Here is a 15,386-nt window from a genome sequence, read left to right as displayed (position 1 = left end):
AAAGCAAATAAGTGTATTTTTTAAATTTGTCAAACTGTTTTTTAAAATATACATTTTTTTTAATACTGTGAAATAAAGGTAAATTCCATTCACCTCCACTGTATTGGGGTGTAGGCAGAAATCTAAAGAGAAAAACCTCTCAAAACCATTTTTTGGGAACCAACTTTTGAGAAAAAACAAAGTAAAAGAGCAATTTAGTAGTCATATTTGTTAAGATGGACATTTTTGACTTTGGGCGTGATTAAATAACTTGATGCAATGGTCCTATTTGCAGCATGCAGCTACATGCCAAACAGTTCAATACATAAGCACATATTTCAAACTTAAGGAAGGAAATGTTCAAAGAGGGACACACCTCACACCGTTTTTGTTATTCTGATGAAAGCAGGGTCTGTCTAATCACCTGTCTTCACTGTAGAAATGATGGCTGCTGTCATCGACCGTGTTCAAACCGCTCCTGCTTCAGCTCATAAAAAACACCATTCAGGAATCTTCTGGTCTTTTTTTGGGGGGGGGCGGGTTCCCGAAATCATAGCGAATGTTTTCTGACCAACCGCAAAAGAAACGGGAGCGAAACAAGCCGGCACATCTGGTGTCTCTTGTTTGTCCGTGTGTTGCGTGTCTACGATAACCGTTAAAGCATTCTGGGGAAGAGTTGAATGATATTTTCAATGGCTCTACGTGGCCAGCGCTGGGAAATGTGTTATTTTTGTTACAATACCTCCTGAAAATAAAGTCTATTTATTTGTGAAGAGACAAAGATTTACAATTATACAGATGACTACATAGAAATTATGACAGATTTTAAATGATGTGAAACAGTTATATAAATGAAAACATGTGCAGTTCATTTTGGTTTTGAACACGATACAGAAATGTATATGCGTCAGTATTGAGTTTGATTTTATATATTTACCATTTTATTACATTGTAATGTTGTGACTGCGATGGAGAAAAAAAATATATATAAAGGAATATAAATGAATTTTTCCAAATGTGTGTCGCTTTTTCTTTCCATGTAGGGACACTTATTGTAAAAAAAAGAAACTTCACATTTTCAATTAACTTTATTTGTTTTCAAAAATTGTCATTTCACAGGAATCTCTATACAGGCCAGGCAGGATTGTGCCGAAGTTTTACCAGCTTTTATGACAAGAAAACTAAAAAGAGTAACTTTATGGATGGAACACAGCATAGAGTGCAAAGACTCAACTTACATGTAGCATTAAAAGACCACAAACACCCATAAATATCAAAAGTTTAGACATGAAATTGTTCCTCTTCACTTCAGCAGCAAAAACGCATACTTACACACATGAATAGATGCATGGACACTATATACATATCACTAAATACGTGGCCGGAAGCATGCGAGCAGCTGCATTAAAAGATGAGGCTGGAGATATTCTAAAGTTGAGTTATTTTTAATAAATCCCATGAAAATCTCATCCCTGTCCTGTTGGCGGCACTCATGATAAACTCACTAATAATCTCCTGAATCAGCTGGGCACTGTAGTTTTGAGCAAACATTCCTCAAAAAAGGAGAAAATAGTGCATTTGTTAGGGTCTACTTTTAGCCGTGGATGAATACACATTTGCTCTCGTGAGTATTTGGGGCAGCAGGACGGTTTGTGTGGGATTGAGTCAAAACAAATTGAGGAACAGTGCGGCTCAGTGATGTGTTTTTAATAACAATGGAGCTCTACGGCACAGCGCAAAAGGATTTATATGGCTTCGATACACACACCGTACTCGTTAGCGGAAACATTCATCGTTTGTTTTGGTCTTTTCGTGCGTGGGATTTGATGATAGTGAGAAAAGAGGCATCAGTAAGCATCAGCAAGATTAAGAAGAAGAAGGTGCTCTGAAATATTTATTATTCCTTGAGTTTCATCTTGTGCTACTAACATCCAGCTGATCCAGTAAGTTACCGCCCCGCATGATGCGAATAAAATTCATTGAACTGCTTTAAATTTTATGAAGCAAATCCCTCTGTAAAAAAACCTATGTTGCACATCTACTTGGAGCGTCTATTGTGCATCTTAACAACGGTCTTTGGTATCACTAGAATACATGCTTAAGTACAGAATAGATACCTGAAACAGACACTTACTGAAGAATTTGCATAGAAAACACTCTCTTCAAAACACCCTTCCACTTCACCGTTTGTTGTTACCTCTCACACTATAATTCATTAGTAAAAATACATCAAGTCAGATGTGAAATTTTAGTTAAGGATGGATAAAAGGAGAATCCAAGTTTTTTTTTTTTGGATCACTTGAGACTCAGGTTATCAGTGTAACAAATAAATAAACAAATAAACCAAAACAGTAACAGCACACGCAGAAACACCATCACAAGATTTCCAGCGAACAATCTTTCACGCTTCAAGACAAACAGGATCTCAGTGAGACGCAATATAAATCTCAGTCTACTGGCTCCCTCTGCTGACCAAAAGTAACAACACAAGTACAAAAGAAAAGTGAAATCCACACATACAAAATAAAGATTTCTATAAACAATTACCGCAGAAGAATAAATAATAAATCTCTTAATCTTAAACAAAAGTCCTCTTTTTCTCCCAGAATAAAATGATTAATCTCAATGTTCAACCTACCACCAAAAAAAGGTTTCAATATTTCCTCAGAGCTGGTTTCAAGTCTTATGAAGTTATGAACAGTGTTCACAGCAGTGAACGACTGCCCAGCGGGTGTCAGTGGGCCTGAACGTATTTAAAACAACCTTTCTACTGTTTATGGCCACATGAACAACACACACACTGAGTGACAGCCGGGGGCCTCGGTGAGTAAAGCGCATCATGTGAAGTACCTCTGGAGAGCCCGGATGGGATCGGTTTACTCCAACAGGGGCTCGTCGTCGTCGTCGTCATCAACCTGCAGCCTCTGGAAGGGCCGGGAGCCTGACGGGCGGCGGTACCTCAGGAACCTGAACAGAACTGAAGAGCAACAGGTCGTGTTAGTAGAGCTCAAACAAACCTGTTGATTTTAACTTATCACACTCGAGTCATTTCGGACTCACCAGTGATCGCGGTGAGCACCAGCAGGACGGCCACCACCATGCCAACCACCAGAGGGACCTCCCAGCAGGTCTCGGTGGCCAGCAGGCACCGGGCCTGGTTCAGGCTGCCGTTGTTGGGCTGCGGGGGCACCGACAGCAGGTGGCACATGAGCGGGTAGATGTCCACGCTCTGCAGGCCGCTGATCCGATAGCCCTCGCGGAAGCTGGGCCCCGCCGCCGCCATGAAGGGGTGCATGCTGGGTAGGGAGTTGTCGTAGCCGTGGTTGCCCACTGGAGGGGACAGAAGGAGAGCGGTGGGTGAAGGGGATCAAATGTCGGGCTATCACAGTAAAGAGGAAAACAATGATTAAACGTACAGTGCGGCAGCTCGTTCCCTCGCTGCACTATGGTCCAGCCCTCGTCGGCGATCGCTATGATCGGCTGGATGCGCTCGTTGTTCCGGTAGTGCAGCCTGTCGGGGATGGCCGACTTCAAATACGCCCTCATGTGGGGGTGGCACATATTCAGCAAGGTGCAGATGGCCTCCGGGTCTGCAAAGCACATGCACAGAAAGAGGCGTTTGTGTGAGTAAATGTCCACCGCCGGCCGCATGTTCGTACGCAGGCCCTTTCATCTCGCGTGGGCCCGGTTACCTTGGTGCGGGATGAGGGCCGTGACCGGCGAGAGGTCCACCAGCGTGTAGCTGTCGGGGTGGAGGCAGTTGTCCAGCCGTATGAGGCGCTCGGCCGAGCACTGGGCCATGCCGTGGTCGCTGGTCACCAGGACGTTGACGCGACCCCAGAGGCCGGTGCGGCGCAGCTCCGAGATCAGTAGGCCGATGTTGTCGTCAACCTGGTCGCACACGAGCGGACACGCGGCTGTCAGTACCGGTTTACGTTGAGCAAAACCTGAAGTGTAGGGGAGCTCTGTACGAATCTAGTCTTTTTATTATAAGGATGACAAAATGATGCTTCCAACAAATACATTTTAGTTCAGAGCAGAAGATTTCAGGAACATTTTGTGTTGTGGTTAAGTGAGCTTCTCTGAGATTTTAAGCAAAAAAAAGGACAGTACCTCCTTCAGCACTTGGCTCATGGCAGTGTCGTTGTCCGGGCCGAATATGTGACCCGACTGGTCCGGCTCCTCCCAGTAAAGCGCTGCGAATATAGCTCCTTCCTCCTGGTGGAATAGAGTGTGTGGTACAGGATGTCAATGGCAAAAAATAGGCGGGATGGAAACCTTGAAAGACACCGTCAGGCAAACAGAAGAAGTATGCTTTCCTACCTTTCCATCTCCCAGCATCCACTGCGTCACGTTCCCCAGCCGCTGTCGGAACGTCACGTGGCGGTCGTAGGACTGGAAGTGCGACGCCGTGCGGTTGCCGAAGGCCACGTCGGAGCCGGGCCACATCGCGGCCGCCGTCTTGTAGCCGGAGTCCAGCGCCGTGATCCAGATGGGCCGCGCCTTGCTCCACCACACCGGGTCGGTGTCGTTGACGCCGGCGTGGAAGTGCTTGTGGATGACAGGGTCGTACATGTTGTTGGCCAGGATGCCGTGGGACTCGGCGTACAGCCCCGTCACCTGGAGAGGAGAAGATTCTTGGTTTGTCATCTTCTATTCATGTCTATCTTGTTGAGACTTAATTGGTTCAGTCTGCTTAAAATGTAGTTGTGCCACACAATCAAAACAAGCCGCAGGGGTTACCAGGCTGTAGTGGTTGGGAAACGTCTTGGTGATGAAGACGTTGGTGAGCTGCTCCACCAGGACCCCCTGACTGTACAGGAGCTTCAGGTTGGGCATGGGGAACCGCCGCAGGTAGTCGGCGCGGAAGCCGTCGAATGACACCAGCAGCAGCGGCGGAGGGCCCTGCCGAGCCGTGCTGTTTCCCGCGCCCGAGGCCCCGACGCCACACAGGAGGCCCAGCAGCACTTTCAGTAACATCCTGAGAAGACGTGAAGGAAAATGGGTTCTCTTACAATTCCGTGTGACTGGATGGTGCGCTTACACAGAAGACCGTCTACAAAAAAACGATAAAAGCGTCTGCTAAATGACTGTAATGTAATGTAATGATAAAAAAGATCTGAAAGTCAATTTCACGTGGCTAAACTGAAAGAGAATAAAAAGGAACTGAGCACAATGATGATGACCATCATAATTCTGACACACAGAAGCCCACAGAGAAAGTGAAGCCAAAAATAGGATTTGGTTCCTTCCCTTCTTCACCGATCCAACTTTTTCAGTCACCATACCTCTTCTCACTCAACATCCTGTTTCATATGCATCAAACTACAAGTCAACTGACACGATTGTGACTGCGGAAACAAGGTTACAGAGGACTAAAAACAGACACATTTGGCTCATATGCTCATTCTCAGAGTGCTGCTGAGACAGCAGCACGTTTCAGATCCTCAACGACACAAGCATACCAGTTAAAAGGTGTATTTTAATTACAAGGACGTGACTGCAGGATTGCAAACAGCCTATTTTACACACGATTTGGCCTGTAATTTAATTCCCCCCCAAACACTCTCATCCTTTTCCGCTCGCTTTCTGTCAATCCGGTTTTCTTATTTTCTTTCTGAACTGAGGGAGTCAGTGAAGTAATTTCCGAAAGCCAAGATCTCATGCTGTGATCTCAGAGATGCGTGAAATTGGAGCAAATGTGAAGAAATTAGATTGACAAACAAACATTGGATACAGCTGGAAGACAAGAGAGGCACTGAGTCTCTCTTGTGAGGTTAGAAAGAGAAAAGGAGAGGTCAAACCACAACCAGGAAGTCCACGTTTGTCACGAAAAATACCATATACACGCCTCTAATAATCACATTAATAAATGCTTAAAACAATGCAGAAGTCAAAGGAATAATGGCGCAAGAAATACTGAAATACTATCAGCGGACAAACCGGTTAGCTGCACGCATAGCATATACTAGCTTGCTAATGTTACAGCGTTCACGTAACGCTATAACAGTTTAATGTATAACGCTACCTGTAAAAGGGGGCTGACAGCCAGTTGTCTTCCAGACAGTTTCGTTGAATACTGTTAACTGTATAATGTTGTTAACTTTCTCCTTCAGTCTACTTTCGCAGCAACATCGTCACTTGACTTCCTCAAAACAAACGAAACGCGGGGACGTTGTCTAGCTAGGTAAGATTGTTTCCGACACTTCCGGCAACGTATTTCAAAATAAATACCTCTTCGAAATGCCGCACGCCGTGATACAAAGAAATGCTATTTTTTGCCATCTATAGTTTCGTTTTCCGTATAATTAGCAACTCAAATTCTATTATATTGTGAATAGAAATCCTGTGATGCATACGAATAAATTTATTTAGAGTTTGAAAAAACACACGGCTTTTATTTTGACGTACAAATTGGCCGCACTCTGCTCATGTTGTGGCCACCTTGACGTAAGAATTGAGGGGACGCCTCACAAATTTGGCAGTTCAAGCAACGAATCAGCGTTCAGATTCGTTGAAGGGGGGGCGGGACAAGTATGTGGTTGAATGAAATGTTTAAAAGCTGATTTTTAAACATTTCATTTCATTACATAAATTGAATTAGGATTAGAATAGCCAGATATTATGCCCCCAGTCTTCATCCAATCAATAAAATCGTTAAAAATGCTTCTGTGAAAATATATTGTGGTGAATTAGTGCATGACCAGCTAGTACACAATACCCCTTTACATTCAAGCATTGTATTGCAATTTGTCAGGCAGGCAATATATTTTAAGGGCAACAATAACAGGTGTCCGGTCCCCGCATTGCATTGCAATGCTCTGCATGCTAAATTGACATAGGTTAGGTAAATTGCTGTATAATCTTGGTTCAAAATGTTCAAAATGGTCCAGTGCATGCTCATAGCCACCAAATGATTAATTAATTGAAGCTACTGGCTCTCAGCAACAATAGCAATAGTATGCCAAGTTGTATTCTCCTTTAAGGATCATCACCGCTGTCCTCCCTTGGCATCGCCTTCCTCCCTTCCCTGTCCAAAGTCCTTATGGCTTTTCTGATAAGGTAGAACACGGTTGGCATCACGGTCACTCTGCTGTACACCGCGACACGCTCTGCCATCTCAGGACGATCTCTGTTTGACCTCTTCACCCCCCACAGAATGGATCCCGTGTACGAGAACCCAGAGTTCACCTACGAGAACCAGTCGTCGGGCGTATACGACTTGACCTACGAGGCACCGTGCGACGAGCCCTCCAAGCTGACTGTGGAGTACGAGAACACCGGACGGGCCAAAGCGCAGATACCGACTCCCCCTCCTCTCCCGCCACCTCGCCCTCCCACAGAGGAGAGGCAAAGCAGTTCCTCCTCATCCTCCTCATCCTCCTCATCCTCCTCGTCCTCCTCACACGCCGAAGATGAAGACAAAGGTGAGGCAGAGGACTGGAACCGGAAGGATGAGAGAGAGGAAGAGGAGAAGATAGAGGTAGAGGAGAGCAGCAATGAGCTGAATTGGGAGAGGAGGTCTCCAGAGGCAGAGGCAGGGGCAGACGGCAGGAACTCATCCCGCAGATCCTCGTCTTCATCGTCGTCGTCATCGGCCTCTGAGAAGGAGGAGCCCGAGGAGAAGCCAGAGCCTGAAAAAGAGGGACTTAAAATCCAACTTTATGTCAAGGTAGGGAGGAAGTGGGTTTGGAGCTCGGAGCTCGGTTCGATCAAAACTAACAACCTGCCTTTGAACTGAGGTGTCTGCCTCATAAATCTCAGTCATAATCACATCCGTATCAGTTGCTCATGAACAAGGGCACTAAGGTCAATGAGGTCAAAGTGTGTCAAGCATATCCGTGTGTGTGTAATGTTGTACATCCAGAGCCTTTCACACACACACACACACACACAAACGTGTATTTATATGTCTTCGTGATGAGTCATTTCTGTGTGTGCGAGGATATGCATGTGTGTGCGTGTGTGCGTGCATGTGTGTGTGTGCATGTGTGTGCCCCTCTGGTTCTAAATATAAGTTAAATTGAACTGACAAGAATGTTATGACTCAGTGCCAGGTTAGTTGGGGACTGTTCCTGTCGCACGGCCATGTGAATTCTCGTGTGTGTGTGTGTGTGTGTGTGTACTATGCTAAGTGTCTCTCTGAAGATCTCTCTATTTATCTATCTATGCTGAAAATTCCCCAACCGCCCAACCCAAACACACACACACACCAACTGAATTGGTTATATAATCTGCACATTGGACAGTAAAGTCCAGTTTCACTGGAGTATACAACCATCATAAATCAGACACTTTGAAACTAAAACCATAAATGTTAGCTCTATAACCCAGAGGTTATTGCAGTAGAGCAAGAGGGACTGAGTTTTTTGGCAGCATCAAGCCCAGCGGCTCACAAACATTTTTTTAGAGCTGACTGACTCAAATGTTTTCTTGAAGTGTTAGCATTGTGTTAGCATTGGCGCCTAGCTTTAATTACTAAGTAGCTTTTTATTCAATATAAAGACCAATCTATAGCATATTTGTTATCATCGAATGTCAATAAAAAGTTACTTTATCTCAGTATACCTTCTGGAAAAAGACTTCAGGGCATCTTGATCAAAATCCATTTAAAAACAACTTATTAACATTTACAACCACAACAGACTCTGTGGATCAACCTTTTTATTCATGATTCATTGATATTTATTATAGGTGACCCACTTTCGAGGTGTTATTAGAAATTTAGAAAACTTTTTTGATTTGAGGTGGCTGATGAATCAAAGAGCTAGCTGAAAAAAAAGACACAGCAATTAGGATGCTTGAGGAGGATTTTATACAACCTGGCAACCCAAAAGTTATTCTTATCGGTGGCTTATAACTGATGAGGAGAGCATTTGTAAATGATTTATTAACCATCATAAAGTCATTAATTATGGCAACTAAACCCTATATGAAGGTTGTTTTATTAGAAAATGCTAAGGTTTGAGTAACACCATTTCTCTAATATCTAGTTTTATTTTAACAGTAATTTCCTGCAACAGCTGGGCACTGTGGTTTTTAGCGAGCATTACCCAAACAGGAGGAAGCAACACATTTGTTGGGGACTATTTTCAGATGCGGATTAACATTAATTGGTGCAGTAGCAAGCATTGAAAGGGTATTTATTCAACTACAATGCCATGTTTCTTGTAATGAAGTGCAACAGGTGTGGCCATTGACAGTGAGGCTCTTTGACAAAGAGGAAGAACATAAATCAGGCTTTGATACACACACACCACTTTTTAGTCACTACACTCATTGTTGGTTTTGTTCCCATGTGACGAGTCTGAGAAGGAGACGATGACTCTCGATGATTCAAAGTCACCTGGTCAATCAGAGCTGGAAGAGGTGGGAGGGGCAGGGCACCCTTGGGTGACTTGGTCTGCCCCACCCCATCCCTCACTAATGCTTTCCGTGACACCAACCTCCCCACGCCATCCGAGGGGGTTATTTTTGCCCGACAGTGTCACGCCCCACTGCTGAGGCCTCGTGTACAAATTGAACCTCTCTCTCACACACACACACACACACACTCTCTCTCTTGCTGGCACTGGTCCTCAGCCGACACTCTGACAGAGCTGCTATGGGACCAAGCAGACTTCAACACATGGACCTGGAGTAGAATCTGCTGTAAACTGACACGGCTCACACACACACACACACACACACACACACACACACAACACACAGACAAATACATCTACACACTTGTGGAAACAAAACACACAAGCAAAGCGTGTTTTTTCCTGACCATGACGGATACCGCGGCCGAGGAGGACAAGGACCCTGATATTGAGCTATTTGTCAAGGTGGGGAGTCATGCTTGTGTGGGTGTTGGTGCAGTTTGAGCACGTCACAAGCTGACACTGGATCAGTTCTCTTCTCACATTTAAATTACATTTCTGGAGGAACTTTACTGTCTCACTTTGCCTGAAATAGTTTTTGTTTGTTTGTTAAGGTCAAATTCAAGCTGCGTATGCACACCATAGAATCTGTTTAGTGTGTCAGTGTGTGTGCATGTTGGGGGTGGCTCCTTTAAGCGCGCGCATGCCATGTTGTTGTTGTTGTGTGCAGATTTTCCATGCGTTAACCTGACACCCACGTGTGCACGGACAATCTCTCTCTTTCTCTCCCCCAATTAATTATTACTGGGGTCCTTTCAGTATCGAGAGCAGCGGCTTTAAATGGTCTGAAGTTATGATGCAGTGTGTGGAGGTATATCTGTGTACGCATATTGTGTTGGGAGTGTAACAGTCTGTTGAGTCTACGGCATGCGCACTCATCTACATGTTTTACTTGACTTGCAAAAAAAAACTGTAATGAATAGTGTTTCATTTTTTTGCAGAGATTTGGACGAGAAGATTGATACCACTCTCACATCTGCATGCTAAATTTGACAACTCGTTAGCTTAGCTTAGCATAGCTATAGGAAAACAGCTATAAAAAATGTCTACCATGCCCTCTAAAGCTCACTAAGTGTGAAGTATATATTGTTCCCGCTGCCGTACCATAAGTGGCTACCTGGACCCTTTGGATCGAGCCAGGCTAGCTGTTTCCCCGTGCCACCGGTCTTGATGCTAAGCTAAGCTAACCAACTTCTGGCTTTACCTTTGTATTTAACGTACAGACGCAGGAGTGGTATTGATTTTTTCATCTGAGTCTTGGTTAATTATCAAATGACTCAGTTGATAGTTAACTTACACATTGTCCTGAAATTAATGGACAGCAACGGCTGTATTGAAAGGTAGAAACGCTTCAAAAATAAGTGTCAGTGTCCTAAAACGAGGTAAAGCAAAGCAGATTGTGGTTGAAGCTCAGTGAAAGTGCGTGGACAGCAGGTTATAGATATAGCTGATACACTACTACTGTATTGTACAGTAGAAACCGCACGTCCAAACAGGCAGTGAGGCGACTAATGGAAGCAGCGTGGATTATTCATGTTGGACTCGGTGTCTGATTACAGTGTCCTATTGCAGCCGTCCGCACACACGCACACACACACAAATACATGCATACTCATACTACTGTATTTGATCATATGTCAATTATAAATGCGATCATGTGCACACACAGACCCAACCTCTACTTCAAACTAAAAGCACTGATTGTTAAGTGATTGAGTACTTTTCAGGTGTTGGTCAAGAGTGTGTGTGTGTGTGTGTCTGTGTGTGTGTGTGTGTGTGTGTGTGTGTGTGTGTGTGTGTGTGTGTGTGTGTAAATCAGTGTATGTAGTATTCGTGTCTTACCGTGTCTTCACATGTGTGCGTGTACAGGCTGGGAGTGATGGGGAGAGCATCGGAAACTGTCCCTTCTCTCAGCGCCTCTTTATGATCCTCTGGCTGAAAGGCGTTGTCTTCAATGTCACCACCGTCGACCTCAAGAGGTAATAATAACATCATGTCACAGCGCATGCTTGTTATCTTACCATAGCAGTAAAAACAACAGCACATTAAAATGAAAATACTTTAACGTATACCTCAAAAAAACATAAATACTGTGACAATTTAAGTATTGCATGGGCTAATAGACACAACATCCCATAACTCACTGTTTGATTAAGCAGCTTAAGAGCAGCTTTAAGATGTTATGCTTCAAGTGCTCCTTTGAGCGATACGTGAAGGTAATGAACAAAAGCACAAAAGGAATGGAAATGAGGCCCAAGGTAGTCGGCGTTGGAGCAACAGCCTCCGTGGCTGAATAGACTAATGAAAGAGCATCATTTGTTTGATGGAAACTGTTATATTGAAAAGGCATTTCATTGCAGTTTGATAGTAGAGGTTGTTAAATGATTCCACTCTGATTAGGAAACCGGCTGACCTTCACAACCTGGCCCCGGGGACACACCCGCCATTCCTCACCTTCCAGGGGGAGGTTCTCACCGACGTCAACAAAGTAGAGGAGTATCTGGAGGAGATGCTGGCTCCACCAAAGTAGGCCTCACAAGCGTAAATAGACACGAGCGGGGAAAAGGAAATAGGGCGAACAACATTCCAACTAACGCCATGTTCATGTTTCTTAGGTATCCCAAACTTGCAGCGAAGAACCGGGAATCAAACACAGCGGGGAACGACATATTTGCCAAGTTCTCCGCTTTTGTCAAAAACAAAAGACCGGATAAAAATCGAGGTAAGGATATGAATCAAACTTGCCCCTAGGGGAATTTGCTTTGCACAAAAATCATAAAAGAAATCTGAAAGAACATCTATAACCATACATGACAGCAGTGGTGGACTCAGGTTGTCTGAAGGGCAAGGGAGAAAAACATTCAAATGGCACAAGCTGCATATATTTGGTTCCCAGCACACAAAGAGTGCCTGAGCATTGCATTTTCTCCACTGGAAGGACATCCTAGAGGGCACTTCATCCCGCTTTCTCTACTGGAAATGCCGTCCTCGAGGGCACTTTATCGTGTTTTCTCCACCGGAAGGTCATAATGTTTTCTCCACTGGAAGGACATCCTAGAGAGCATTTAATCACATTTTCTCCACCAGAAGGGCATTGGGTAGGGCACTACATCATGTTTTCTCCACTGGAAGGGTAGCCTACTGGGCACCAAACCCCCCCCGATCATTACGGAAATTGACAAGGGACATGGTGCAAGTTCAAAATACATCCAGTTAACATATCCATTATAATCCAAACAGAAGGTTTAAAGACCTGTATGACGTTGTAACCTGTGTATGTGTTTTACGTGTGTTCCAGCATTAGAGAAGAGTCTAGACAAGTGCCTGGCTAAGCTGGACGAGTATCTGAAGAGTCCTCTACCTGACGAGGTTCAGGGGGGACACCACAGAGGCGAGGGCGAATCCGAACGCAAATACCTGGACGGAGACGACCTGACACTGGCTGACTGCAACCTTCTGCCCAAACTTCATGTTGTCAAGGTAACCTGCTTTTGGATTGGTTTACTTTGGCTCGCTTGAGTTCACATTCTGTCTTGACGTACAGTATTACAATAACTTGTTGTCCTGCAGGTGGTTTCAAAGAAATACCGGAACTATGACATCCCGTCTGAATTCACAGGGTTGTGGCGTTACCTTGGCAATGCCTACAGCCGAGATGAGTTCACCAACACGTGCGCGGCCGATGTGGAAATCGAGCTAGCCTACAAGGACGTTGCTAAGAGGTTGGAAAAGTGAATGCATCGCTACCACAGTCACTGTTGTACCGTTGTCTCCTTCTAGAGAATCTAGTGAATCACACACAGAAGCATATACAGTCTTTACAAAGGAGGAGTCATTTTAAAACTACTGTGCCGAAAGGTGGTTAAATGTAGCACAGTGGTGAGGTGTCTCAAAGAAAAGACACACCATTTTAAAAAAAGAGATGTTTCCAGCATCTCAATAATACTTACTGTGAACAAATGGAAGAGGCTGGAACTGTTTGTTTTTGGTGATTATACTGCCGATATTTATGTCAAAAATTAAAGGGACCCCAAAATCAAAAATACATATTTTTCTCTCTTTTCCTTCAACCATAGCTCCTACATGAAACTGCTCATGACATGACATCTTGAGTAACCATGTCAGGATTTCTGGAAAGAGACATTTCTGTCACATTTCTTTCTTAAATGTATTTTTTGGCGCTCTGAGCGCCACAAGCCGAGCGCCATATCGTCCCATTATATTGGAGAAAGGGCAGACATCTCCAACACTAGGCAACTCACACCAAAACAATCTAAATTGATATACAGCCCTACAGGTAAGAGAGAAAAAAAGGTATTTTTAATTTTGGGGTGAACTGTCCCTTTAAGGGGGAAATAAAATGTAATACTAATAATAATAAATCGATTTTCTATAGCGCTTTTCAAAATACCCAAAGATGCTTTACGGGGCAAAGACAAACAGAACAAACAAACAAAACAAAAAATGTAGTTGGAGGTCGTTTTCTCCTGAGCTCAACCGAAGTATTACCCATTTCTGCTCACAGTTAATCTGCTTAATACATCTTAATATTCATGTCGTGAATTTACATATGCAATAGGAATAACAGCATTTGATTATTAAAGAATGTGTTTCAGCCAAAGGCGTTTGTCTTTTATTGGGGCAGCGCTAGAGATACTCCCTCCTTTTCTTAAAGAATGATCACACCTAATGTATAATACGCATCGTGGTCGTGAAATGATCACAGTCTCTTGGCGTATTTCAGATTAAAAAATATACTTTAAATTTGATAAATCAGCCTATAGTAAAAAAAGAAAAAGCCCAGCTGTTGTGTTGTCATGTTCATTTTAATCACAAGTGCCTTAATGGGAATCAAGCTCTCCTCTGCCTTCAGCTCTTTATGTCTGTACAGTTAATTTTATATGTCTGAATATAATATGAATGCAGTGGCGGGCCGTGCATTTTATACCTGGGCCTTCTGTGCTGTCCTACTGAGCTACGGTTATTTGTTTCTGTTGGTGTAACAACACACGTATTCGTATTAAACCGTTTGGCACGAGGCTTACGAACCGAACAATACGTTTGAATAATACTAGTGCATTTGGGAAATGCAGAAGCTTAAATTGTGGGAAATATAATGTAAGAGACAACGGGATGTGTGACCTTTTGAACCCGGAACAATAACAAAAAACAGCTGAGGCCGGCGTTCGCTGGCGTTTGCATTCCCTGGCCGGCTTTGCTATGGCGTCCTCAGGTTAGCATAGCATAGCATAGAGAAATAGGGGCTGAATCTTTATTATTATTAAATTATTAAATTATAAAATAGCTATAACTTTGTGATTCTGTTTAGGCCAGCAGAGAAGGCTTAGCTGGCCCTGACGGCCCACCACTGTATGAATGTGATCATCAAAGGACTTCTGCAGCTCCACGAGCTGTGTGACACTAATATAAGCTTCATGTTTCTTTAATGGTCGCAGCTCATATTCTTTCTGATGATTAGAACCGTGAACCCACTGTGTATAAGTCGCTTATTTGAATAATAAATTTATTTTCTCAGAGACTGAGTTTGAGAGTTGTGTTTTTTTTCCTTCCCCTCTCTCTTCCTGTCACTCATTGATGTATGAGTGCAGTATACCCGTGCAAGAGAATGGATGTTGAATGTGTCTGTCCCCTGCAAATCAAGATGGGCATCGTGCAAATGTTCTCAGGAAAAATAGCGACATAAGAATGTGTTGTTCATGAAAATACATGCAAGGTCACTTCAGGCGTGTCATGCTGTCTGGTGAATCCACCTTTCTTACTGAATCTGAGGCTGAGCAGTAAATATGTATTTAGCCATTTAAACATATGCATCCTGACCTCTAACAATCAGTCCTTCATGATCAATAGGCAGGAATAAACAAAAGGAAACCTTAAATGCGAGGACCAAACTCCCAAATGCATATCCCTCGAGGCTCTGCAGCGTACACAGCTTTCCTCCATATTTTTGCTTTCTACGTTTGT

The 15,386-nt window shown here is 43.7% G+C and overlaps 2 protein-coding genes across 3 annotated transcripts; one reads left to right on the top strand and one right to left on the bottom strand.

The window, feature by feature from the left end:
• Positions 1–617: 617 nt before the first annotated feature.
• Positions 618–6,175, bottom strand: enpp4 (ectonucleotide pyrophosphatase/phosphodiesterase 4). The gene is made up of 8 exons (XM_031852433.1): positions 6,008–6,175; positions 4,723–4,960; positions 4,303–4,599; positions 4,093–4,197; positions 3,672–3,870; positions 3,396–3,569; positions 3,040–3,309; positions 618–2,956 (listed from the first exon to the last, which is right to left on the bottom strand). The coding sequence occupies exons 2-8, from the start codon at positions 4,957–4,959 to the stop codon at positions 2,856–2,858; spliced, it is 1,383 nt and encodes a 460-aa protein (XP_031708293.1). The 5' UTR covers position 4,960; positions 6,008–6,175; the 3' UTR covers positions 618–2,855.
• Positions 6,176–7,050: 875 nt separating this feature from the next.
• LOC116386295 (chloride intracellular channel protein 5-like) lies at positions 7,051–13,777 on the top strand. Of its 2 annotated transcripts, none has more exons than XM_031852386.1 (6): positions 7,051–7,651; positions 11,274–11,383; positions 11,805–11,930; positions 12,020–12,126; positions 12,703–12,884; positions 12,975–13,777. In XM_031852386.1, the coding sequence occupies exons 1-6, from the start codon at positions 7,139–7,141 to the stop codon at positions 13,137–13,139; spliced, it is 1,203 nt and encodes a 400-aa protein (XP_031708246.1). In that variant the 5' UTR covers positions 7,051–7,138; the 3' UTR covers positions 13,140–13,777. The 2 variants fall into 2 exon arrangements, with proteins under 2 accessions (XP_031708246.1, XP_031708248.1); XM_031852388.1 differs by lacking the exon at positions 7,051–7,651 and adding an exon at positions 9,519–9,809.
• Positions 13,778–15,386: the final 1,609 nt, after the last annotated feature.

Source organism: Anarrhichthys ocellatus, unplaced genomic scaffold (assembly GCF_004355925.1).
Source record: "Anarrhichthys ocellatus isolate YVR2014 unplaced genomic scaffold, GSC_Weel_1.0 scaffold12, whole genome shotgun sequence".
Classification (NCBI taxonomy): domain Eukaryota; kingdom Metazoa; phylum Chordata; class Actinopteri; order Perciformes; family Anarhichadidae; genus Anarrhichthys; species Anarrhichthys ocellatus.
This window is presented reverse-complemented; position numbering and strand designations above follow the sequence as displayed.